Source organism: Psammomys obesus, unplaced genomic scaffold, assembly GCF_907164565.1.
Source record: "Psammomys obesus unplaced genomic scaffold, mPsaObe1.curated_primary_1811, whole genome shotgun sequence".
In the NCBI taxonomy this organism is placed as follows: domain Eukaryota; kingdom Metazoa; phylum Chordata; class Mammalia; order Rodentia; family Muridae; genus Psammomys; species Psammomys obesus.
The window spans coordinates 3,917,742-3,942,498 of record NW_026591872.1 but is presented as its reverse complement, the minus strand read 5'-3'; the positions used below and the strand labels follow the sequence as shown (position 1 = coordinate 3,942,498).

Here is a 24,757-nt window from a genome sequence, read left to right as displayed (position 1 = left end):
CTGCACTGCACTGGTGACTGGGTATCTACCAGAACCCTGAAACTTTTTCCAAGAACTTTGTGTGTGTGTATGTGTGTCTGTGTGTGTTTGGGGGAAGTTTGGCTGAGTGCCCTGAGGTTTGACCTGATGTTTTTCTCACCATGGGGTTTCCTCCAAACAGGGAAAGCCAGTGTCTGGTGCCCCGGGCCCCACAGTTCTGTCTAGGATGTTGAGTCAGGTACACAAGCAGATCTCTGGGCTGGAGGCTGAGTGCCTGCTGGAACCTTGGATCTTTTCCAGGGATTGTCTGGGTGACCTGAGGTCGGTCCCAATTGATTCCTTCAATGTGGGGTTTTCTCTCGACTGGAAAACCCAGACTCAGGTGTTATGGGGCCCACAGTTCAGTCCTGGTTGGTGATCAGAGCACGTAGGTGATTGCTTCTAGGATGGTGACAGAATGCCTTCTGGGACCTGGGAACTCTTCTGGGGTTTAGGTGGGTGACCTGAGACCGGACCCGATTGTTTCCCACACTGTGGTGTTTCCTCTCACCTGGGAAACATAATCACTGGTGTTTTAGGGCCAAGAGTTTGGTCTGTTGGTTGATGTGCAGTCACTGCTGTCCTTCTTATAAGACACAGTGTCCTCCTGGAGCCACCATCTTGGATTGGATCCTTAGCTAAGGTTCTCTTGCTCCCTCATTCATTTGCTTAATAGTCACAATCAATTACTATGTTTTACTCAACACTTAATAGAGTGCTTGCAGAGATAAATAAGACATCAATCTCTCCTTCAGTAAGTTGGCGGTATTGAATAGAAGGTAAATATGTAAACAAATACTAATAATACCATTTTGTGTTCAATACCGTGCTACATATATAGGCAAAAAACTAGGAGGCTGAGGGCAGTAGGCAGGGAAACCTAAGTTTATGGAAGCAAATGTGTGAGCAGGACTTTGAAAGATGAGACATTTTCCAGATTTCTGTGTAGATGTGTATGTGTGCACTTGTGTGTTGGAGGGAAACTGAGTGAGGAATCTAAATGACAAAAATAAAAACACCACATGCAAAAGACTGAAGCCTGGAAAGCTTTCTGAAATGTGGCATACTGAAACATTCACAGCAGAAGAGTAATAGTACAGAGGAGTTCATGGTTAGTGAAATGTGATGATAGGGGAAGGTTCAAAGTTGAGTTTTCAGTGCTGTGGAAATGACTCAGTAATTAAGAACATTTATTCTTTCAAAGGACCCAGGTTGAGTATCAACACCCACATGGTGGCTCACAATCATCCATAACTCTCAGCCCAAGGGATCTAACATCCTCTTCTGACATTCTCAGACACGAGGCACATACATGGTACATATAAATGCAAGTAGCCAAAACACTCTTGCATATAAAATAAGTCTAAAAGATTCAAACATGAGATTTCTGGAAAAGTACACGGAATATAATGATTTTATGGGGAAGAAGAAGTCTAGATAGGGCATCAAGATAAATGGTTAAGGGGGAAATTAAATGTAGAGATGCAGAACTGGGAATTTTACATGGGTATTTTACAGAAACTCTGTAAAAGTCACATGAAATTTTAAATCTACTGCTTAGTTAAGCATTTGAATCTCTAGAGAAACTGGTTTTATTCAAGAAACAAAGCTTCTTTCCTTTGATTATAGAAATTCTTAAATAATTTCTAGTGGGGGGCCAAGATGGCGGCGCCGGGAGAACACTGTTTCTGAGAAGCGGGACAACACTCTCCGTGCAGCGACCAAGAGACAGAACTCTGGGACCTAAAACTACAGCGATCGTGTTTCTCAGGAGAGGGGAGGCTCCCACGGTGCAGGAATCAGTCGGGTCCACTCTCAGGCTACACAGCCAGAACCCGGAAGAGATCCTGAGTAACTCAGGCTTTGGGTCTCCGGGCTGGAGCCATATGCCTGCGTGTCCCGGTCACTTTCCCAGGCTGATTGGTGGGCACAAGGGTGTCAGAGACTGAGAGTCCCAGTCACAAGAAAACCCCACGGGGAAGGAAAGTTGCGAGACTGTTCACTGGTCACCCAGACTTTCCCTGAAAGGTCTCACTGACCACAGGTACCCGCCACCATCACAACTGAGCTCCCGCTGCATGGAGAGCAGCTGTGCACACAGGTCAAAATCCCTACTCCCTCTTCGGAGGAGGCAAGAGGCATGAAGCAAAATCTGCCACAGACCACATTGTCTTTACCCCAACCTGAGATCAGGGCTGAGAAAACCCAATACTTTTGGGCACTCCCCCAAATGCCACCATAACCCTACCGCAGCAGAGCTGAAGGATAAAGAGGTGCACAACGGCTTCACAGTGCCGGGACCCCAGTGCTGATGGCTGCTCCTAGCAAACAAACTTCAGCTGGGGATCTGGGACTGTGGTCATTCAACATGTCCTGAGATTCTCCTGGGTCCAGCGCAATAAGGTCTAGCACCAAGTCTTATCACCGGTGCCCCTCCTGGCCCCTGGCAGAGAAACCCCGGCCCAGGACGGGACTGAGAAGTCCCAACCGCTTCTGGCACTCCCCTGAGAGCACCGCCATAAGTTTGCCCTAGCAGAGGGGAAGGCCAGAGGGGAAGGACAGAGAGGCAGCCTGCCACAGGACACAACACCTCCTCTCCAGTACACCCAGTGGCCCCTAGCAGAGAAACCCAAGCTCTGGATCTGAGGACACTCAACCCTACCTGGTACTCTCTTGGGATCAGCAAACATAGGTTCTTCCGCCAGGCTGCTTCTGGCAGAGAGATCTGGGCCGGGGATCTGGGATTGAGAACACTCAACCTAACTCTTTCCCGCGCTACCCTGGGACCAGTCAACATAACCCCTCCTGGCAGAGGGAAAGGACAGAGAGGCAGCACACAGGAAAGGTGGACACTGAGTCCTGTGGCCACAGTGTCACAGAGCTGACTGTTAGCCTACCTGGGAACTTCCGCAGCAGGACCAAATCAGAGAGTAGAGAGCAAGGGGAAACCCTGTGCATTCCAACTGGTCCTGCAAGAGACTGAGTAAACCTTCTAGGGAGAGTTTGCCCCAGTCCCAGGTCCTCTCCATAGAAGCAAACAGACAAGATCCCTGCCACCCACAGCCCTAGTGTGGGCATCATAGGAATTCTTGGGATAGCTACCCCAACGTTGAAGCCTCTGCCTTGTGAATCCACCAGTGTAATCCAGGCAAACAATCCCTGGATCTCAGACAGTACTGCATAGTAGTGGCCTGCAGGCCACTGCAATAGTCAGAGAATCCACGCATGCACAAGGCGCCTGCTAAAAGCGCATTCGAAAAGCGCCAGTGTCACATTCCTTACTTAGGCAAAACTGAAACCACAACACATACTTCCAAACCAGTGAACCTCTCTCATCTTCCTGAAAAAACAGTCCAGAAAACAGAAAGAAACAATCATAGCCCAAATTACAAATTCGAGGAACAAACAGTGAGGGTGATAAATAACCAGATGGCTAGAGACAGATTTAAGAATACTCCCAACAAAAATCAGGACATAATGACCTCACCAGCAACCCCACAAAACAATGGACACTTCAATTCACTAGATATACAAGAAAACGACCTCAAAACTATGTTTCTCCAGCTATTAGAGGCCCATAAAGATGAAATGAACAAAGCCCTCAGAGAAATAGCCAAAGAAATCGAGACGAACCAAGAGGACACAAATCGAGCTTTCAGAGAAATGACCACGAAAATTGAGGCAAACAAAGAAGAAATGCACAAAGCTCTCAAAAAAATGTCCACACAAATAAAGGCAAATAAAGAAGAAATAAACAAAGCTCTCATAGAAATACAGGCAATTATAGCCAAAGAAGTAGAGGCACAATTAGTGATACATAGAGAGGAAACGGACAAAAAAATAGAAGCTGTCATTGAAAAGCAGGACTCCACATTCAAACAGATGAAGGAAATGGTGTAAGACAAGAAAACAGAATTAGAATCAATACAGAAAACACAAATAGAGAAAAACCAGGAGCTGGAGAACATAGAGAAAAGATCGGGAATTACAAAGGTAAGCATCACCAACAGAATACAAGAGATGGAAGAAAGAATCTCAGGAGCTGAAGATACACTTTCTGAAATTGACACGTCTCTCAAAGAAAAAATAAAATCAGAAAAGTTCTAAACACAAAATATCCAAGAAATCAAGGACACTATTAAAAGACAAAATCTAAGAATAATAGGAGTAGGAGAAAAAGAAGACATCAGGCTCAAAGGTCCGGAAAATATTTTCAAGAAAATTATAGAAAAAAACTTTCCCAACTTAAAGAAGTAGATGTCCATAAACATACAAGCAGCCTACAGAACACCAAGTAGACTAGACCAGAAAAGAAATTCTTCATGTCACATCATAGTCAAAACACTGAACCTACAGAACAAAGAAAAAATTCTAAAAGCAGCAAGGGAAAAAGGCCAAGTAACATATGAGGATAGACCTATCAGAATCACACCATATTTCTCAACAGAAACTATGAAAGGCAGAAGGGACTGGACAGAAATCATACAGTCCTTAAGGGACCACAGATTCCAACCCAGACTACTATACCCAGCAAAACTTTCAATCAACATTGATGGAGAATTCAAAATATTCCATGACAAAACCAAATTTAAACAATACCTACAGAAAAAACAAACAAACAAACAAACAAACAAAAAACAATACCTGTATAGTAACGCAGCTCTACAGAAGTTACTAGAAGGGAAACTCCAAACCAAAGAAAACAACTACATCTAAGGAAACAGAGGAAATAGATAACTACACAACAAAAAAAAAAAAATCAAAAGAATACAAGCAATGAAACTCAGTGACACCACCAACCCCGCATCTAAAGTAAGTAACAATTGTTGGTCACTAGTATCTATCAACATCAACTGACTCAACTCCCCAATAAAAAGACACAAACTAACAGAATGGTTGCGAAAACAGGATCTAACATTCTGTTGCATCCAAGAAACACATCTATGCAACAAAGATAAACACTACCTCAGAGTAAAGAGCTGGAAAAATGTTTTTCAAGCAAATGGCTCCAGAAAACAATCTGGAGTAGCCATCCTAATATCTAATAAAATAGACTTTCAACCTAAGTTAATCAAAAAAGATAAGGACGGCCACTATATTCTCATCAAAGGAAAAATCCACCAAGAGGACATCACAATTTTGAATATCTATGCCCCAAATACAAGAGCACCTACATTCGTAAATGAAACAATATTAAAGCTTAAATCACACATTGATGCTAATACCTTAATAGTGGGATACTTCAACACTCTACTCTCACCAAGGGACAGATCAACTAGACAGAAAACAAATAGGGAAATAAAAACACTTACAGAGTCCCTAAATCAAATGGATCTAATAGGCATCTACAGATCTTTTCATCAAAACTCAAAAGAGTATACCTTCTTTTCAGCACCGCATGGAACCTTCTCCAAAATAAACCATATAGTTGGTCATAAAGCAAGCCTCAACAGATACAAAAAGATTGAAATAATCCCTTGTATTCTATCTGACCACCATCGACTAAAGCTGGACCTCAACAACAACAGAAATAAGAAAAAGCCGACATGCACATGGAAACTGAACAACTTGTTAGTCAATGACAGCTGGGTCAAGGAAGAAATAAAGAAAGAAATTAAAGACTTCCTAGAATTCAATGAAAATGAAGGCAAAACATACCCGAATTTATGGGACACATTTGAAGCAGTGCTCAGAGGAAAATTTATAGCACTAAGTGCCTGCAAGAAGAAATTCGTAACATCACATACAAACAACTTAATGGCCCAACTGAAAACCCTAGAAAAAAAAGAAGCAGATACACCCAAGAGGAGCAGACAGCTGGAAATAATCAAACTCAGGGCTAAAATCAATCAGTTAGAAACAAATAAACCTATTCAAAGAATCAATGAAACAAAAAGCTGGTTCTTTGAGAAAATCAACAAGATAGAAAAACCCTTAGGGAAACTAACTAAAAAGCAGAGAGAATCTATCCAAATCATCAAAATCAGAAATGAAAAGGGTGACATAATTACAGACGCTGAGGAAATTCAATCATTAGGTCATACTACAAAAGCCTATATGCCACAAAATTTGAAAACCTAAGTGAAATGGACAATTTCTTTGATAAATTCCATCTTTCAACATTAAGTCAAGATCAGGTAGAAAGACTGAATAGCCCTATATCCCTTAAAAGAAATTGAAGCAGTCATTCACAGTCTTCCCTCCAAAAAAAGCCCCGGGCCAGATGGTTTCAGCACAGAATTCTACCAGACCTTCAAAGAAGTGCTAACACCAATTCTCCTCAAACTATTCCACAAAATAGAAACAGAAGGTACATTACCAAACTCATTCTATGAAGCGACAGTCACCCTGATACCTAAAGCACACAAAGACCGAACAAAAAAAGAAAACTTCAAACTTATCTCTCTTATGAACATTGACGCAAAAATACTCAATAAAATACTTGCAAACCGAATTCAAGAACACATCAACGATATCATCCACCATGACCAAGTAGGCTTCATCCCAGGCATGCAAGGGTGGTTCAACATACAGAAATCCATCAATGTAATCCACCACATAAACAAACTGAAGGAAAAAAACCACATGATCTTCTCCTTAGATGCTGAAAAAGCATTTGACAAAGTCCAACACCCATTCATGTTTAAAGTCTTGTACAGATCAGGGATACAAGGCAAATATCTATACATAGTAAAGGCAATATGCAGCAAGCCTATAGCCAAAAATCAAACTCAATGAAGAGAATCTTCAATCAATCCCACTGAAATCAGGGACAATTCAAGGCTGTCCACTCTCTCCATACCTCTTCAACATAGTACTTGAAATCCTAGCCAGAGCAATAAGACAACTAAAGGAGACCAAGGGTATACAAATCGGAAAGGAAGAGGTCAAAGTGTCACTATTTGCAGATGATATGATAGTATATATGAAAGACCCCAAAAATTCAACCAGAGAACTCCTTCAGCTGATAAACACCTTCAACAAAGTGGCAGGATACAAAATCAAATCAAAAAAATCAGAAGCCCTCCTGTATACCAAAGAAAAAAGGGCTGAGAAAGAAATTAGGGAAACAACACTCTTCACAATAGCCACTAATAACATAAAGTACCTTGGGGTGACATTAACCAAGCAAGTGAAAGACCTGTTTGAGAAAAAATTCAAGTCTCTGAAGAAAGAAATTGAAGAAGATCTCAGAAGATGGAAAGATCTCTGGTGCTCATGGATTGGTAGGATTAACATTGTGAAAATGGCCATCCTGCCAAAAGCAATCTACAGATTCAATGCAATTCCCATCAAAATACCAACTCAATTCTTTACAGACCTTGAAAAAAAGATTCTCAGCTTCATATGGAGAAACAAAAAACCCAGAATCTCCAAAACAATTCTGTACAACAACAGATCATCTGGAGGTATCTACATCCCCGATCTCAAGCTGAACTACAGAGCAATAGTAATAAAAACTGCATGGTATTGGCATAAAAATAGAAAGGAGGATCAATGGAACAACATAGAAGACCCAGAAATAAACCCACATACCTATGAATACTCAATTTTTGACAAAGAAACCAAAATCATTCAATGGAAAAAAGACAGCATCTTCAACAAATGTTGCTGGTCCAACTGGATGTCCACAAGCAGAAAAATGAAAATAGATCCATATTTATCACCCTGCACAAAACTAAAGTCCAAGTTAATCAAGGACCTCAACATAAAACCAGATACTCTAAATCTGTTAGAAGAAAAAGTGGGGAACAGCCTAGAACTCATTGGCACAGGAGACAACTTCCCAAAGAGAACACTAATAGCACAGGCTCTAAGAGCAACAGTCAATAAATGGGACCTCATGAAACTGAAAAGCTTCTGTAAAGCAAAGGACACCATCATCAAAACAAAACGACTGCCTACAGATTGGGAAAGAATCTTCACTAACCCTTTATCTGACAGAGGACTAATATCCAGTATATACAAAGAACTAAAGAAGCTGAAAAGCAGCAAACCAAGTAATCCAATTAAAAAATGGGGAACAGAGCTAAACAGAGAATTCTCGACAGAGGAATATCAAATGGCAGAGAAACACTTAAAGAAATGCTCAACCTCATCAGCCATCAGGGAAATGCAAATCAAAACGACCCTGAGATTTCACCTTACACCCATCAGAACGGCCAAGATGAAAAAGTCAAGTGACAACACATGCTGGAGGGGTTGTGAAGAAAGGGGAACTCTCTTCCACTGCTGGTGGGAATGTAAACTGGTACAACCACTCTGGAAATCTATCAGGTGCTTTCCTCAGACAATTAGGAATAGTGCTTCCTCAAGACCCAGCTATACCACTGCTAGGTATATACCCAAACTTTACTCAAGTACACAAAAGGGATATTTGCTCAACCATGTTTATAGCAACTTTATTTGTAATAGCCAGAACCTGGAAACAACCCAGATGTCCATCAACGGAGGAATGCGTACAGAAATTCTGGTATTTTTACACAATGGAATACTACTCAGCAATAAAAATGGAGGAAATCATGAAATTTGCAGGCAAATGGTGGGATCTAGAAAAGATTGTTCTGAGCGAAATATCCCAGAAGGAGAAAGACAAACACGGTATATACTCACTTATATAGACCTATAAGATATGACAAACATAATGAAATCTATACACCTAAAAAAGATAATCAAGAAAGCGGACATGGGGTAAGATGATCAGTCCTCATTTAGAAAGACAGATGGGATGTGCATTGAATGTATGACAGGAGTCTACTGAGCGCATCTGAAAGACTCTAACTAGCAGTGTTTTCAAAGCAGATACACAGACTCATGACCAAACCTTTGGCAGAGTACAGGGAATATTACGAAAGAAGGGGAGTTAGTATGATGGGGAAAGGAGAAGAGCTCCACAAGAACCAAATATATCTGGGCACAGGGTCTTTTCAGAGACTGACATTCAACCAAGAACCATGTATGGATATAACCTAGAACCTCTGCTCAGATGTAGCCTGTGGTAGCTCAGTATCCAATTGGTTTCCCATAGTAAGGGGAACAAGGACTATTTCTAACAGGAACTCAATGACTGGCTCTTTGACCTCCCCACCCCCCAAGGAAGGAGCAGTCCTGTTAGGCCACAGAGGGGGGCTTTGCAGCCAGTCCTGAAGATACCTGATAAAACAGGATCAGATGAATGGGGAGGAGGCCTCCCCCCAATCAGTGGACTTGGTAAGAGGCATGTTGGAGAGGAGGGAGGGAGGGAGGGACTGGGAGGGAATGAGGGAGTGGGACACGGCTGCGATACAGAGTTAATAAATTGTGACTGATAAGAAAAAAATAAAATTAAATTAAAAAAAATAATTTCTAATAAGAGATACTTCTTTCATTCCCAGAAAGCAAAGAGATTAAAAATGACTTTGGGACCATGTTTTAAGATGCTGAAAGATGCTTCTGTAAAACTCAGAAAACACTGTTAGAAGAAAAATCTTACAAGTGGATTATGGTGTGGACATTTACCTGAAATGATTTTGAGAAAGAATAGGACATCCCATTCTATCAACGAGGCATTTTTCCCCTTTTCTCTCCTGTCTCAAAGGACATAGAAAGGCTAAAAGGATGATAACTGAGAAAGCACCAATGAGGAAACTTTTGGATACCTTTAGTAGCCCCTGGCTAGTTAAAGAAGTCAATGTAGATGGGTATTTGCATATTCAATTCCCAGTAAGAGTAGTCATTTTTAAAGGAATTCTAGTTTCATAATAAATGGGAGTGCTATAATAGCATCCAGAATTTTACAGCACTTAACATTTGTGCTAGATTTTATTGAAATCCATATCTGGGTTGCCTTTCTAAACTGTGAGCTTATTATGAACAGGCACTTTGTTACGTTCATGTAACCATAGTAGTGCACTGATGGACAATTTTAATTGCAGAATGCAGAATCCATCCTTTATTTTACAGATGTGGCAACTGGGGGCTAGAAAGGCCATGTGACTTGAATTTGTTCACAGCTATTTGATGATGAAGATGGGATTAGAACCAGAGTTCTGCTTTGATGATTCGTTCTTTCAATGCCTTTAACTGTACCACTCACCTCTTACAACAGCATATTCTTGGTGTGTGGTGACAAAGATTCTGTCTTTAAATAATTCTTGTCAAACTGCTCTAAGATCTCTACTTGAGGAGCTCTCAAGCTTGGCCTAGCAGTATTTGAACAAAACTCTGACATAATTTCCAACAACCCAAGGCCACATTCCTATGTTGCTCATACCCAATTCTAAAATGCCTGTCTGAGAATATGAAGGCTGCAGAATGAATTTCCTGCTTGTTCTAGTCAGTACGTAATTATAATGCCTATGTAGCTCAGCCTCTATTGGATGGTAGGAGGATGAGTTCAGTGAGTACCACTTAACAAAACTGCATGTTTTCTCGTTATCTGTAAGTTTTCACTATGTGGTGATTGAGAACCCTGTTCTGCTGCTGCAATTTCCTCACTTTTCTCTAAAACACCCAGGAACTTTTTTACAAATTGAAGATGAGTTCAGTTTATGCTGAATTCTTTCCTTATAGTAGTAGTATGTTACTGCCTAAATTCTGTTCTAAACTGTGGGATGTCCAGCTGTGTTTATCTTTGACAGTGGTTAGGGACTCTGATTATATGAGAGGAGAAAGAATGTTCCTGGATAACTTGCATCTATTTTTGAGCTTTCCCTTTCCTTCATACCACTTAGATGCATACTATAGTCTTAACTTTAAATCTTAGAGGATAGAATGCCACTGCTCCACATGCCTGTTCCTATGAGAAGGTAAATATGACCTAAACAATTTACTATGTAATTTGTGACATCCTCAGTTTAGACAAACCTCCAAATATATCTATCTCCTGCTCTTAATAACTCACTGTAGGTCTGTTATCCATGAAATCATCCAAAATTTATTTGGGGGAAGGGAAGCTATTTATATTTTCAGTCTAATCTACCACTTGGTATAATGAGTTCCATATGCTTCTCCCATTTTTACCTTCTGTGCGAAGTAGAGCTTCCTTTATTTGTCCTAAGCTCACCTCTATATGCTATATGTTGGTAAGACATAGAGCACACATACACATGATTTAGTAGGGAAATAACCTGACTATTAATTTTTGTCTTTGTTTACAAGCATATTAAAAATTAAAATGAAAGAGAGCCAGAGTAATGCAATTGAAAGCAAACACACTGGCACGTAATTACCCCAAGGAGAAGGATATAAATTCTTAACAAAACAGAGGCCTGTTGATGTAAGAACCTGTGGAAATAAACTGGAGGCATATTATGAAATCAGTGCCTAGCCAAGTGCTGCCTGCTTGCAGTGAAGTTGAAACACTTTCTAAAAGTTCACTGCAGCCCAGGAACATAACCTGTCAGCCTCCTTGCCTGACACGATCTTAATTAGCCTCTCTTTTACTGCTGAGAAAGCCTGCTGAGGCAGTTAGCACCAGAGAATTCACCAGATCATTTGTGGAGTTGACAAAGCAGGACAACAGCAACAGTGGCAATTTGTTGAATGGAACAGATCCCTGAAAATGAGGAAGTAAAATATTTTAGTCCCTTCTTCTTCCCTGAGGTAAGGTGTTCCACAGAGAATTTACAAGGGTGGACAAAGGGTGCTCCATGTAAACTTTCCCCAACCCCCTTGGAAGTTAATATTCTTTCTTGCTTTTGTAATTTTTTTTTTCAATTGAGGCATCCTGTATAGCTTATACCAAACAGTGTGTTTTACTGAAAGACAAGGGGAGAGAACTTCATTGGTTTTGCTGTAAATTGCACTTTTGCTAGAGCATTAGTTGAGAAAATGGAATTTCGCCTGCAATGCCCTCCCTTTTTTGTCCACTGCATGTTTTCAACAGCCTTGTAATTGCTTTCCAATTTGTAAAAGGAACAGTGCTCTTTTTAAATTTTTTTTAAACGTGTGTCTTCTGATCTCTTATGCTTGGAGAGCATTGATGGGAATGCCGTGTTGTTTTGGTTCTAGAGGCCAGCTTGACATTAGCAATGAAGGTGAGTCATTGAGAGGTGAAACTGTTTCATTGTGGGCTCTAAATGTATTTAATTCCATAAAGCCTCTCTGATGACTCTAGTCTACCCATCATGAACTCTCCTTTGGTCTCCCTTGGAACTTGAAATCTATTTCACACAATATAGCTCTTTCCTCATGCTATTTCATATTCATTATTGTTTCATGTGCATTACTCTTGATCCACCTATTTGTCCATGATGTAAGCTATTCATACTCTAAGACTACCCCGTATTGTTAACACCAATGACACAAACAATGCAAAGAAGATACAATGAAGCTCTCAGTTAAGGTTGTATTTGTTCAAGACCCATCTCTTGAAGATTTCCAGCAACCAGTCCCCTGACTCAATACTGTCTTCCTACAATCATTATTTTGTAACAGATACTTTCATGTTGGAGAAAGGGATGTTGTCTTGTACATTATAGAATGCATAACATTATTCTTGGCTTTTACCTACTAAAATGTGTTTATATGCTGACCTATGTCCCACGAGGAACCAAAATTTATTTCTCCCTCCAATGAGGGGTAAAGTTTTAAAACTAATAAAATCACAAGAACTAAAATTCATTGAATATGTTATTCTGATCAGCTTGGTAATAAAGACTTTATATATAAATACACTGTATTCTTTAGTTCCCATATTCTGCCCTCACTTGAATCAATGTCTACGGGGCTCCAAGAGATAAATCTCAAAATCAGAGTTGCCAGATTACTACAAATCTGTCTCATTTTCAAGATTTTCTTGGTTCAAACAAACTCAGAAATTGTAGCTAGTTCCTAGTAGTCTATAGAACATTCATTTATGAAGAACTAGATATTCAGCTCATTGAGGGCTAATTCCTCAAGGGACCTGATGGAAGCAATGGAAGGTCAGAGCAAAAGAGTTCTCTGCCAGCTGTCACCTTCTTTCCATAATGATGTGACTACAGTTTTGAACAGCTAAAGCATGATGGCAGTGATGGTGGTGGGACACAAGATTTATTTATTTTGCTTCAATGATGACATTCTAGGGCAGGAAGCATGATTTCTAGGTAGCTTTCTGAAAAAACTCCTACCCTAAATCCTGACTGTCTTGTAAACAATGCACTTGGTAACAGGAAAAACAGAGGAAAATAAAGTAAGTAAGGCAGTACAGACTTCTCCTTCTAAGAGGGAAGTGGATACTCAATGCACATCTTGCAACAAGAGTACTATCTCTGCATATGAAGGACAACCCAAGAGAGAATATCTGACATTTTCATCAAATGTGTCTTTGGAGATGAATATAGCTCTGTCAGTGAAATCAATTCAACTTCAAATTCACTGCTACCAAAGAGTTAACAACATATTAAAATTGGTCATATAATTTGATGGGAAAATATCCTACTTGTGGAAATACCTTTATAGGAAAACTGCTTTTCTGAGTCTGAGCTGGAAATATTACAGTAAACAGGATCTAATCACAGCAAAGCCTTTTTTCAGCTTTGCATGACAGCTGTAAAATATGACAGTATTTATTAATAGTTTATGCAGTCTGATCTGCAGCATTGGAGAGCTATAGCAAAAATATGTTAAGCTTCTAAGAACAATTTCCACAGTAACTAATATTCAGCTTTTGAAAGGATATTTTAATGTCTTGTGATTTTTTTTTATTCTTCCCCTACTGATAGTCCAACCCCATGAATAAAGGAGCTACTAGGCTAATAACCTCTGTGGAGAGGAAGTGTTTAAATGATAATTTCTTTCAAGGGCTGACAACAAATTGCTTGATATTTTCCCTTTTTATGCCCCAAAGCAGTCAAGGATGTGCAAATCGAAGTATTAAAAATATGACAGCTTCAGTATTTTCATTTTCAATGAAACTCTCATTATAGACAGATGTACAGTCTTTTATTCACAATCCAGTCCAAATATTCATTCACCAGTATTATTGTACAGGCTCTCAAGATGCTCTCATAGTTGAAGACTCATCACAATAGATTAAGCAGGCTGCAGAAACTACCAATTGTCTTAGGACCTGTCAACCCTGATTACTGCTGCTCAAACAGGGGAATTTAGTATCTGTCTTTCACAAGATAATGTACTCTCCAGGCCTTTGTAATTTATTCAAATATAAAAAAGTAACTTGAATTTCAATAAAAAATCTCTTGACTTCACTTTTCCCAAAAGACAAATGAACATGACTAGAATTAGAGCCATCTGTTACCTTTGTATATACTTTCATTAGATCTTGAAGTGGGTGAGAAAAAGACAAGGCAAAACAAAACAAAGCAGCATGATTTGTTTTGATGGAGAGACCTGTTGTTTACAGTATTTGACTGGAAATTTAATCTTTGATAGTAATCCACTGTTGGCCATTCATTGCTTTTAGCCACTCCAGACATAACTCCTTAGCAGTATGAAATTTTAGGTTTATGTTTTTCTGAGCTTTAGAAACTGTCTTAGCTACAGAGAGGAACGTATGAGTTCTTTTTGTCTTAGATGCAGAGTTCCCTACAGCTGTCCATTCTAAACTTGCCTTTACCTGAACTTTGTCCTTTCTCTAATTCCACTATTTTGATTCATATGCCCTTTAACTTGGATCTTTAACCTTCTGTCTACCTCAATTCCTGATATTCTGGTGCCAAAAGATATTGCATTCATTTGTATTTATTGTGTTATAAGAAGTAAATTGAGAACTGCATTGCATCTACAACTGAAGTAAAGAAGATCTAAGTACAGTGTCCTTTGAAGGACTTCTACAGGAACAATGGAAGAAAGGGTAACTGCTGTTTTAAAATGTTTAGAAAGTGGGAAGCAGTATGACAATCAGAGAAAAGCACATAGCCTGTGGAATGTGGCAGACCTAAGGTGAGTGTTGTATAACTCGAGGAACCATCACTTGAATTTTTTTTTTTTGCCTTGGTTGCCTCAGTTGCAGAGATGTATAGATATTACAGCGAGGAAATGTGATAATCTCAAGAACTAGTATATATGTTAAATACTGAAGAAATGGCATGTACTTTTATTTTTAAAATATGATATACCTCAGCATGAGTACACAGGTCTGTAACCTCAGCTACTATAGAGGTTGGAGCAGGAGGATTAAAAATCCAGGGTCTGTCTGAGCTGCAGTATGAAATAAGCCAGTCTGGGCAACTTAATGTGACATTTTGTAAACAAAAAAGTTTTTGAGATCTGGGCACAGACCTAAGGGGTAGAAGTTTACCTAGCATGCATTTCTTTGCACTGCATTATTCTCTTTGATATGTTCTGTCTGTCTGTCTGTCTCTCTTTCTCTCTGTTCTTCTCCCTACCCACCTCTGTGTGTGTGTGTGTGTGTGTGTGTGTGTGTGTTTGTTTGTTTGTTAAAATGAAGAAAGAAGAAGAGGAAGAAGAAAAAATGGAACAAAGATATGGAAGACAAAGAATAAGACAGAGTGAAAAGGAAAGTTTCTGTGCCTTATTTGGTAAAATACCATAAGTTAAGTCATGTAAAAAGTGTGGATGACAGCATGTAGAAAGGTGTGAGAAAAGAGAGCTGTGCTCATCTCAGGAGAATTAAAATCCAACCAATTTGAAAACATTCATAATCCTCCAAGGAAAGGCCTCTTTCTGTTTGTCTTTGGGAATATCTTTACTACTTAAGACCCCAAGGACCTTCTAAAAATTCTTCAGCACCTTAGCTGTCTGAGGAACTTTATTATATTCCCAAGGCCCATGCTGTAATGAATGCAAATGTCACCCCTAAGGATGACAACAGTTGGTTTTAATTTTTTTCTAGACCCATTAAATAAATCACTGTCTCCACAGTAGTACTGTAAATTCCTCAAAGTCTGGGATCACCTCTGCTGCTTTTAAATCCCATAAGTGAGCTAGAACAACCTAATACTATAGAAAGTTCAAGAATTTCATGTTGACCAACAGAATAATTATTATAGCTTTCCTGGTTTTGCCACAACCTTTAAAATAAGATAAGAATGCCTCTTAAAAGGCTGTTGACTTTCAGAGAGTTACTTGGGAACTGAGTAGGGGGACTTCAGATTCACAATGGGAAGACAGTAGGAGTTTGTTGAATGCTGGAAAGAAGGGTGACACTAGTTGTCTCAAAGGGCACCCAGCCTATTGTCTCATAATCTAAGCCCACAGTTACAGCTGGGCCAGATTCCTTCATGTATGTGGGTTCTGTCCATTGAAGTCAAGGAGAAGCATCAGGTACTCAAAAGAGCCTGGCTTCAGTTCTCAGGTGTGCCACTATAGTGGAAGAGATTGTGTTATTATTTAGAATACTTGAACGCTGACAAATACTTGTAATAACTGGAAGAAGGGAAGAAACAGACATTTTCTTGGAATGGTTTTGGAATCTTCTGTGTAGAGGAATGTATGTTTGTAAGCAACCTCTTTAATAGTGTTCTTGGTGATTGAAGTTGACTTGTAGAAGTAGTGAATAGAATGGTGGTTCCCAGAGACTGAAGGAAAAAGACAGAAGTTGGTCAATGGGTACATAGTTACAATTTGAAAGAAGGAATGGGCTCTGGTTTTCTGTTTCCCAGAAACATGAGTAGAGTTAACAGCATTCTGTATATTTGTGAGTGTGTTTGCTGTAAAGAAATGATAAACAGATGATATGACCCATATGTTAATTACCCTGATTTTGATCACTACACATGTATATGTATTAAAATATCACATTTTATCTCACAAATATGTATTACTAGTGTGTACCAATTAAAAGTGATAATAATAATAAGAAAAGACATTTTTGGATTATGGTTTTATTTCTACCAAAGTTCCTTTCCTGAACAGAAATTTCTTTTATCCTAGATACACTAAGTCATTAGTAACCATGTAAACTGGCATGAATAAGTTGGTGAGCAGAGATGTTGCCATTAGTAGAGAAAGACTATTAATCAAAGGGAACAAAATGAAAGACATGAACATTTCTGAAGGTATGGAAGAAGGCTAGGCAGAGATGTGGTTTTGTTCCTAGCAGTGAGGGCAGTCATAGAGATAATGTACAGTGAGGAACACTAGGTAAACAAGAAAGTCAAGTAAACGGGGAAGTCAATAAAAGGGAAGGTTATAAAGGAGGTATGTGACATACTTAAATCAACCTCATAATTTTCCTCAGAACTGACCTCTTTATGTATATAGAACAAAATGCATATTTCTAACTTGAAGTTAATGAAGCAAGGTGGCATTTTATTAACTAAATGAAACAGTGGCTTGCAAATCCTGAATCAGACCTTCATCTGTAGATAGAAATGAGGAACAGAGGCAGCGTATTCCACAAATTCATTCACTGTTTAATAATGCCAGAGAAAATTGGTCATGTTTGTGCAACATAGTTTTTAAATGACCTCCAAAGTTTAATCCATTCCTTGGTTTCTTATTCAACCCTGGATCTAAACAGAACAGTCACAACATTGTATATTTAGCATATTTGAAAATATTATCAGGTTTCCCTTCTATGTCTCTTTCTCTTCCACATCTCATGTAATTTAAAATATTCTAAAATTATATTTGAAGGTATAACAGCTCCCCATCATTTGATTATTGAAGCAATAAGTGATCATTAAAGAAAAAAAAAGGCAAACACAGAAGAGATACTTTACCTAGTAATTTAAAACATTGTGTACTGTCATATTGGAGATAAGTGTTTTAGGGTTCTTTATAGCAGGCCAAAAGAAATAACAATAGGAGACATTATGTTAAGCACTAAGTGAATGGTGTGGAGAAAGGGGTTTTCTGAGTGTTTAGAAGTGGGCAAGATTTATGCTTCTCAATGCCTTCTCATTTTTACATCTCATACATTTCTCTACCTCTAGCCTTGTTCAAGGTGTCATCATTCCAACCCGAATGACCACAATGGCTTTTTTCTTTGTTATTTATTATTATTTTTTTTAGTTCAGCATTCTGTTAACTATATGAGCTTCAATCAACTCATTTGACCTCTCTGATTAGAACCTTGCAATGCCTTCCCACTCTAAAATTTACTCTCCTTACCATACTCCATGGTTAAAATATGGCTCTCATCTTTGTATTCTTTCTAACCATTCTCCTCGCTTCTCACTAATCTTTACCCACACTGTTCTTTCATTACTTTCTACATTTTGTTTGCACTGGCTGTTTCCTCATTAGGCTGTATCCTTCAATTCTTTCTGTTGTCAGGTTATACTGACTCTCCTTGATAAAGCTATCACTGGACATCCTTTACAAATTAGGTCCAAACATTATACGCTTACTTTGTTTCTTTCATTGCACATTATCTAGCAAATTATAATTTGTTATTTACTTGATTTTTTTTCTGTCTTTCTTATTAGAAGTAAGCTTTATGACATTAGGGCACATATGTGTCTTTTTTATCATTGTAAGCATAACAACTGTTGAATGAGGAGGATGGTACAATTTGCTATGAGTTTAGAAAAATTTTAATGATTTTTATAATCAAGATATGGAAGAGTATTTTGGGCAGTAGTAGAAGCAGTGAAGTTGATAAATCAGAAGGATTTATCAGAAGGATGGATGTGGCACATTTTGAAAATAATGAAAAATGGGTATTACCTACAGTGAAAGGATCTTATAAGATTGCATAGGAATCTATGGCTGAGGCACAAGCATACTGAATATTAAATAATAGACTGTATGCTTTTCCCATGAGGGCAGTAGAAAGCTATTAAAATTTTGGGATAGTTTTGATGCAATGTTTTGAAAAGACTTTCCAAGATGGAAATAAATGGTAAAGTTTATGTAATATATTTCTCAAAATAATAGATTAGTCTACCTATTAAATAGCTACAGGGGAAACAAACATAGATTTACATCAATCAGAAAGGATTCTTTTGGCTATCAGACCACACCATCATCCAAGATATTTAATGAGATGATTTAAGGATAAGAGGGAGAATAAGCACGCATAAATATATCAGTTTTCTTTTTCATAGTAGAGATCACATGAGCAGAGGTGGTTCATAGGTGATGATAAGAGAATGCATGCATTGGGATATTCTTTTGAATGAATAGAGTTATACCACTAAGAGAAATGATCTTCTGAGAAAGTGCCAGATTGATTTCCAAAGTGGTTGTATAAGTTTACATTCCCTCAAGCTCAAGCTATACCACTCCTAGACATATATCCAAAATATGCTCAAGTATACAACAAGGACATTTGTTTAACCATGTTCGTAGCAGCTTTATTCATAATAGCCAGAATCTGGAAACAACCCAGATGTCCCTCAACGGAGGAATGGATACAGAAATTGTGGTACATTTATACAATGGAATACTACTCAGCAATCAAAAAATGAGGAAATCATGAAATTTGCAGGCAAATGGTGAGAAAAGATCATCCTGAGTGAGGTATCCTAGAAGCAGAAAGACACACATGGTATATACTCACTTATAAGTGAATGTTAGAAATTTAATATAGGATAAATATACTAAAATCTGTACACCTAAAGAAGCTAAGCAAGAAGGAGGGCCCTGGATTAGATGATTAATCCTTATTCAGAAAGGCAAACAGAATAGACATTGGAAGAGGAAGAAAACAGGGAACACGAGAGGAGCCTACCACAAAGGGGCTCTGAAAGACTCAACCCAGCAGGGTATTAAAGCAGATGCTGAGACTCATAACCAAACTTTGGGTAGAGTGCAAGGAAGCTTATGAAAGAAGGGGGAGATAACAAGACCAGGAGGAGACAGGAGTTCCACAAGGAAAGCAACAGAACCAAAAAATTGGGCCCAGGGGTCTTTTCTGAAATTGATACTCCAACCAAGGACCATTCATGGAGATAACCTAGTACCCCTGCACAGATGTAGCCCATGGCAGCTCATTCTCCAAGTGGGTGTCCTAGTAAGGGGAACAGGGGCTGTCTCTGACATGAACTCAGTGGCTGGCTCTTGGATCACCTCCCCTTGAGCTGGGAGCAGCCTTACCAAACCACAGAGGAAGACAATGCAGTCAGTCCTGATGAGACCTGATAGGCTAGGGTCAAAGGGAAGGGGAGGAGGACCTCCCCTGTCAGTGGATTGGGGGAGGGGCAAGGAAGAAGAAGAGGGAGGAAGGGAAGGATTTGGAGAGGACAAGGGAGGGGGCTACAACTGGGATACAAAATGAATAAATTATATTTAATAAAAAAATAATTTAAAAAGAGAAATTATCTTTGGTTTTAGTGAAGTTTCAGGAGAAAAGCTGATGATTTCAACCTTCAGTTCTGAAAACTAAATTACAGTGCTGTATATTGCATTATAAGCAATGCATAGAAATAAACAAATTCACTTTCCAACCAAAGAAAATTCATTAAATTTGAGTAAGATGTGATTTATAAATTTTAAGTAATATTTAAATGATGTTGCCACTCTAGTGAATCAAGGCTCTGCTTAAACACACAGAGCTCCTTTCTTTCTTACTTTTCCTTTGCCCCTGTTACACACTCGCACATGCGCACGCACGCATACACACACACACACACACACACACACACACACACACACACACACATACACATATTTGAAACCATAATATAATGGCATTACTTTCACCCTTCCCCTCTCTCCCTCCAGCTCTTTTCTTGTAGCCTTATCCATTGCTGTCTCTCAAATTTATAGTGTCCTTTTTAAAATTGTTGTTACATATGTAAAAGTATTCCCAAATGTATAACTATAACCTTCTCAGTAAATATAATGTTATGTGTATGTTTATGGTCTCAGGGCTGACTACATCGTATTTGGTAACCCACTGTGGGACCTCTTCTTTGGAGAAGACTGTTTTTCCCATTACCAGTATTGTCTAGTTGCCTATAGTTCTTTGTTTAGAGTTGAGTCCTTGTGGTGTTCCAACCATAAAGACCTTCTTCTTCTAAGGAATATTCGCTGATAATTCTGCTTTTCTAGAATACTACCTTTTCACAACCTTTAAAGCAACCAGAATCTAGTATAGAATTCAATTCAACATTGGTCTGTATTGATCATGAATTGTTGCATGAGTGATTATTTTTGCTCATTCCTGTTGGAACTATATTTTATATGAATCTGTCCCAGAGGTGGAATACACCATTATGGGTAGATAGCAGCTTATAGAATCACTAGTAATATGTAAGCTAAAACTAGTTTCATGATACATAGTTTCTTGTGTCTGGCATACTGTAAAAAAAAAAATCACAAAGTCATAGAATTTTACATAAAAAGGGGACTCAACTTAGGTGAGGAGTCCAAGGTCAAGAGAGCTTTAGTGGCCTGGTCAAGATCAGAAAGCTAGCTAATATCAGATTTTGAGTTAGAATGCTCAGATACTGATCCTAATTGGTGAAGTGCAATCCTACATTGCTGGTATGTATTCTAAACAAACACACACACTCGCTGACACGACCTAGTGCTGCAAATACATAAGAGGAACATGAGAATACCCTTGCTTCTCAGAGCTAAACTAACTTTTCAAAATATGTTGACCAGAAAGTGCTTTTCTGTAGATGCCACCAAGACCAGGAAGACAGGCCTTTCATTGGTTTCTTTCTTCTGTGAATCTGAAACCCTGGAGTCAGAGAGAATCATCCTTATTAACTGAACAGGCAAATGACTGATACAAGAGCATTGTTGTTGGAATGTCATGATGATAAGTTCCCTCTGCTTCATTGAGAGCAACCTTATAAACAACTGGATTGGGGAGTACATTTGGTTGTATATGATGTGCATATTTCAACAAGTTAACTAGTATATATTGGAAAGGCAATCATAATCTTACAAGATTCATTTTTTTAAACTTTCCAGATTGGACTTCCATGTCCTTTGTGATATAATAGATCACATATGTACACACAGAAGTACACCGAATTTTTTATGTTTTAGATCTATTCTATTTTTAAAATTTTAAAGATGTTTTATATTCTATGCTTTGTATATTTTAGATCAAATATGGATTTCCTTTTGCAAAAATAATGCCTATGGGTGTATTCCACGTCACTTTTCAGTGAGGATATACCTATGTATATGACTTAGAAAATTAGGTTCTACTATTACCATTGATTTTAATTTTTCATATTTGATTAATTTTAAATACTAAAAACAAATTTAAAAGGGAACTGGACTTCATTTACTAGATGAAAGGGTGTGTGTGAGCTGAAGCTTAAAAATCATTATCACATGAATACCCACACAGGAAAGTAGATGCCGCCTCTTACCTCGCTCTGTGTCATAGAGGTACACAAACTTCTCCCACTTGTAGTAACCCAGAAGACTTAGAATGGCACCCTTCAAGGCTGGGCGCATCTGGATGACAAACTGCACATCTGCATCAGTGGGAAAGCTAGGTGTGACAAAGGACGTGTGCAGAGCCCCACAGAAGGAGGTCAGAGTATTCATTGACATCTGGTCATAGAATCCAAAGATAGCATACACCCCTCTGGAGAACTGGGAGCAGACTGCAAAGAGAAAAAGAGGAATGCATTTCAATAGGTCAGTTGTCCCCTGAGGCAGCTTGTAAGGTTAGAAAGCCAATGCATAATTAATCTCTAAATTAGGCATGTCAAAAAGCAAGCAAGCAAACAAACAAATAACAACAAATCAAAAACAAGAGTCAAGACTCTAGAAAAATATAGAGAATCCTGTCTGCCTGCATAGTAAGAAAATAATTAAGGAAAATCTTCATTGGCAATAGTTACATATTATCTGTTTACAGTGGCCAAAAATACTAAGGGAAGAGGTAACAGTTGCATTATCTCGTACAAATCTCCCTGCTCACCTCCGAGGCTCTTCTGGCTCATATTTTCCCACAATAGTTGCTCAGTGACCCCTCAGTGTGGCAGTGCCACCATCCAGGCAAATTTGTCATTCTACCGTTACAGTTCTTTTTCTCTTAGGTCAACACAGTGGATGCAGATTGCGTAGACTGACTACTAATGTGTCTGCCTGGAAATGTGTTACTCTTGCTATGTTATATAGTGCGCCATCTACAGTTGCATTATGACAAGAACCTTTTAGGGGCCGCTGAACCACAGGAAGCAGTTGGCTGTTTATTCTGCTCATGGATAATTGGCCAAGTTCTACTTTGTTCCTATTCCATATATCTGGTGGACTCATTAGCCTACATAGACAAATTCCATGACCCTCATCATTATCAGTTTTTCTTCATTTCAGTGGGCCATGCCAGTGTGTCTTCTCTCTTCTGGCCCAGAGAAGCTTAAAAAATGTGAACCAATTTCAATATCAGCTTCAGTAGAACATAACTAGCAAAGCAAATCAGCTACAGTAACACTGTGTGGTGCATTCCAAACCAAGTGGAAATGATCTTTAGATTATCTGCACCACTGCTTCCTTCCATTCATACGAAGCAGATATAACAGGAATAATGCATTGTGATTTAAAAGGTCCTGCATGGCCTCCTTTATCTGCTATGAAACCATAGATTCCAGTGGTAGGCTCATTTCTTTAGTTTTATGGGGTAAAAATAAAGTTTATGGTTTGGGAGAGGGATTAAGTAGAACCTTTAAAGCCATGGTAAAACAAATTTATATGTTAAATTAATTGTTGAGATGAGTGGGAAAGCAGAAGGATAAGTGGTGATGGGAATGGGTGCATTAGGGAAGAGAATTATAGGGTCTGGTATCTTCCCTGAAAGGAGGAACAGTAAAGTCACTAAATAATACAAGGAAGAAAACTTTGAAAGTAGGAGGAAGGCAAGTAGAGATCAATCTAATTCATTTCTTCACATTATGAAAAAAGTGAGTTCTTGATATTTGTAATACCTTGTTTTTCACACATGCTATTTAAATATATGTTGATTAGAGTCACTCTTGAGTAAACTAATTAGTAATTAGTTTGAGGGAGGCATTTCAAAGATGATCATTTACTCTACCATCTCCAGCAGAGGAGACCATAAGCCTTTCATTTGAAAGTGGACTTAAAACATATGGAAAGGAAGGTTCTTTATATAATTAAAGAATGGCAGCTAGATGGTGAATATGGGGTACTTCAAGATGAGAGCCACAAGGAGTACTTAGAAATAACAACAACAATAACAATAATAATAATAATAATAATAATAATAATAATAACAATAATAATAAAGTCAGTCTCTGACATGAACTCAGTTGCCTGATCATTTCTCCCTGATTGGGCTACCTAGGCAGTCCAAAGAGGAAGAGGATCCAAACAGTCCTGATGGGACCAGATAGGCTAGGGTCAGATAGTAGGGGAAGAGGACTTTCCTTATCAATGGACTAGGGAAGAAGGATAGGGGAGGAAGAGGAAGGCATGGTGGAACTGGGAGGAGATGAGGTAGTGGGGTATAACTGGGATAAAAGTGAATAAATTGCAAATAATAATAACAATAATAAAAAATAACACCCCCCCCCAAAAAAAAACCCACTTTGGTTATCAGGAAAGGAAATACTAAGGAAAAATCCATTAAGTTTAACCATGTAAATGGAGAGCTTGTGATATCAGGTCAAACACTGACCAAAAATAATACTAACAGTCTTAGTAATGGTAAAAGTTATTTAAAATAACAAGGATCAGTAATAGTGATAACTAGTATTTAGCTTAGATATTGCTACCCTTACTATTTAATTGCTAATTTTTAACCCCAGAATGTTTCAGTTACTAAGTAGAGAAATGAACGCTCTAAAACTTACAGTTCTGGTACTCAAATCCAACAGTGTTATGAAATAAATATTTGCTTATAAAAAGTAAGGTTTTCATTTTTAGCAAAGAAAGATAGATATGCAATTAGATTTGTGTTTCATACATATAA

At 38.5% G+C, this 24,757-nt stretch overlaps 1 protein-coding gene across 3 annotated transcripts in view; it reads right to left on the bottom strand.

Moving 5' to 3' along the window:
* Gria3 (glutamate ionotropic receptor AMPA type subunit 3) overlaps nt 1-24,757 on the bottom strand; it is a 359,624-nt gene that overhangs the window by 244,888 nt on the left and 89,979 nt on the right. For all 3 annotated transcript variants that reach the window (XM_055612175.1, XM_055612176.1, XM_055612174.1), the window contains exon 3: nt 22,188-22,427. In XM_055612175.1, the coding sequence (XP_055468150.1) occupies nt 22,188-22,427 (240 nt within the window). The remainder of the gene's footprint in view (nt 1-22,187; nt 22,428-24,757) is intronic.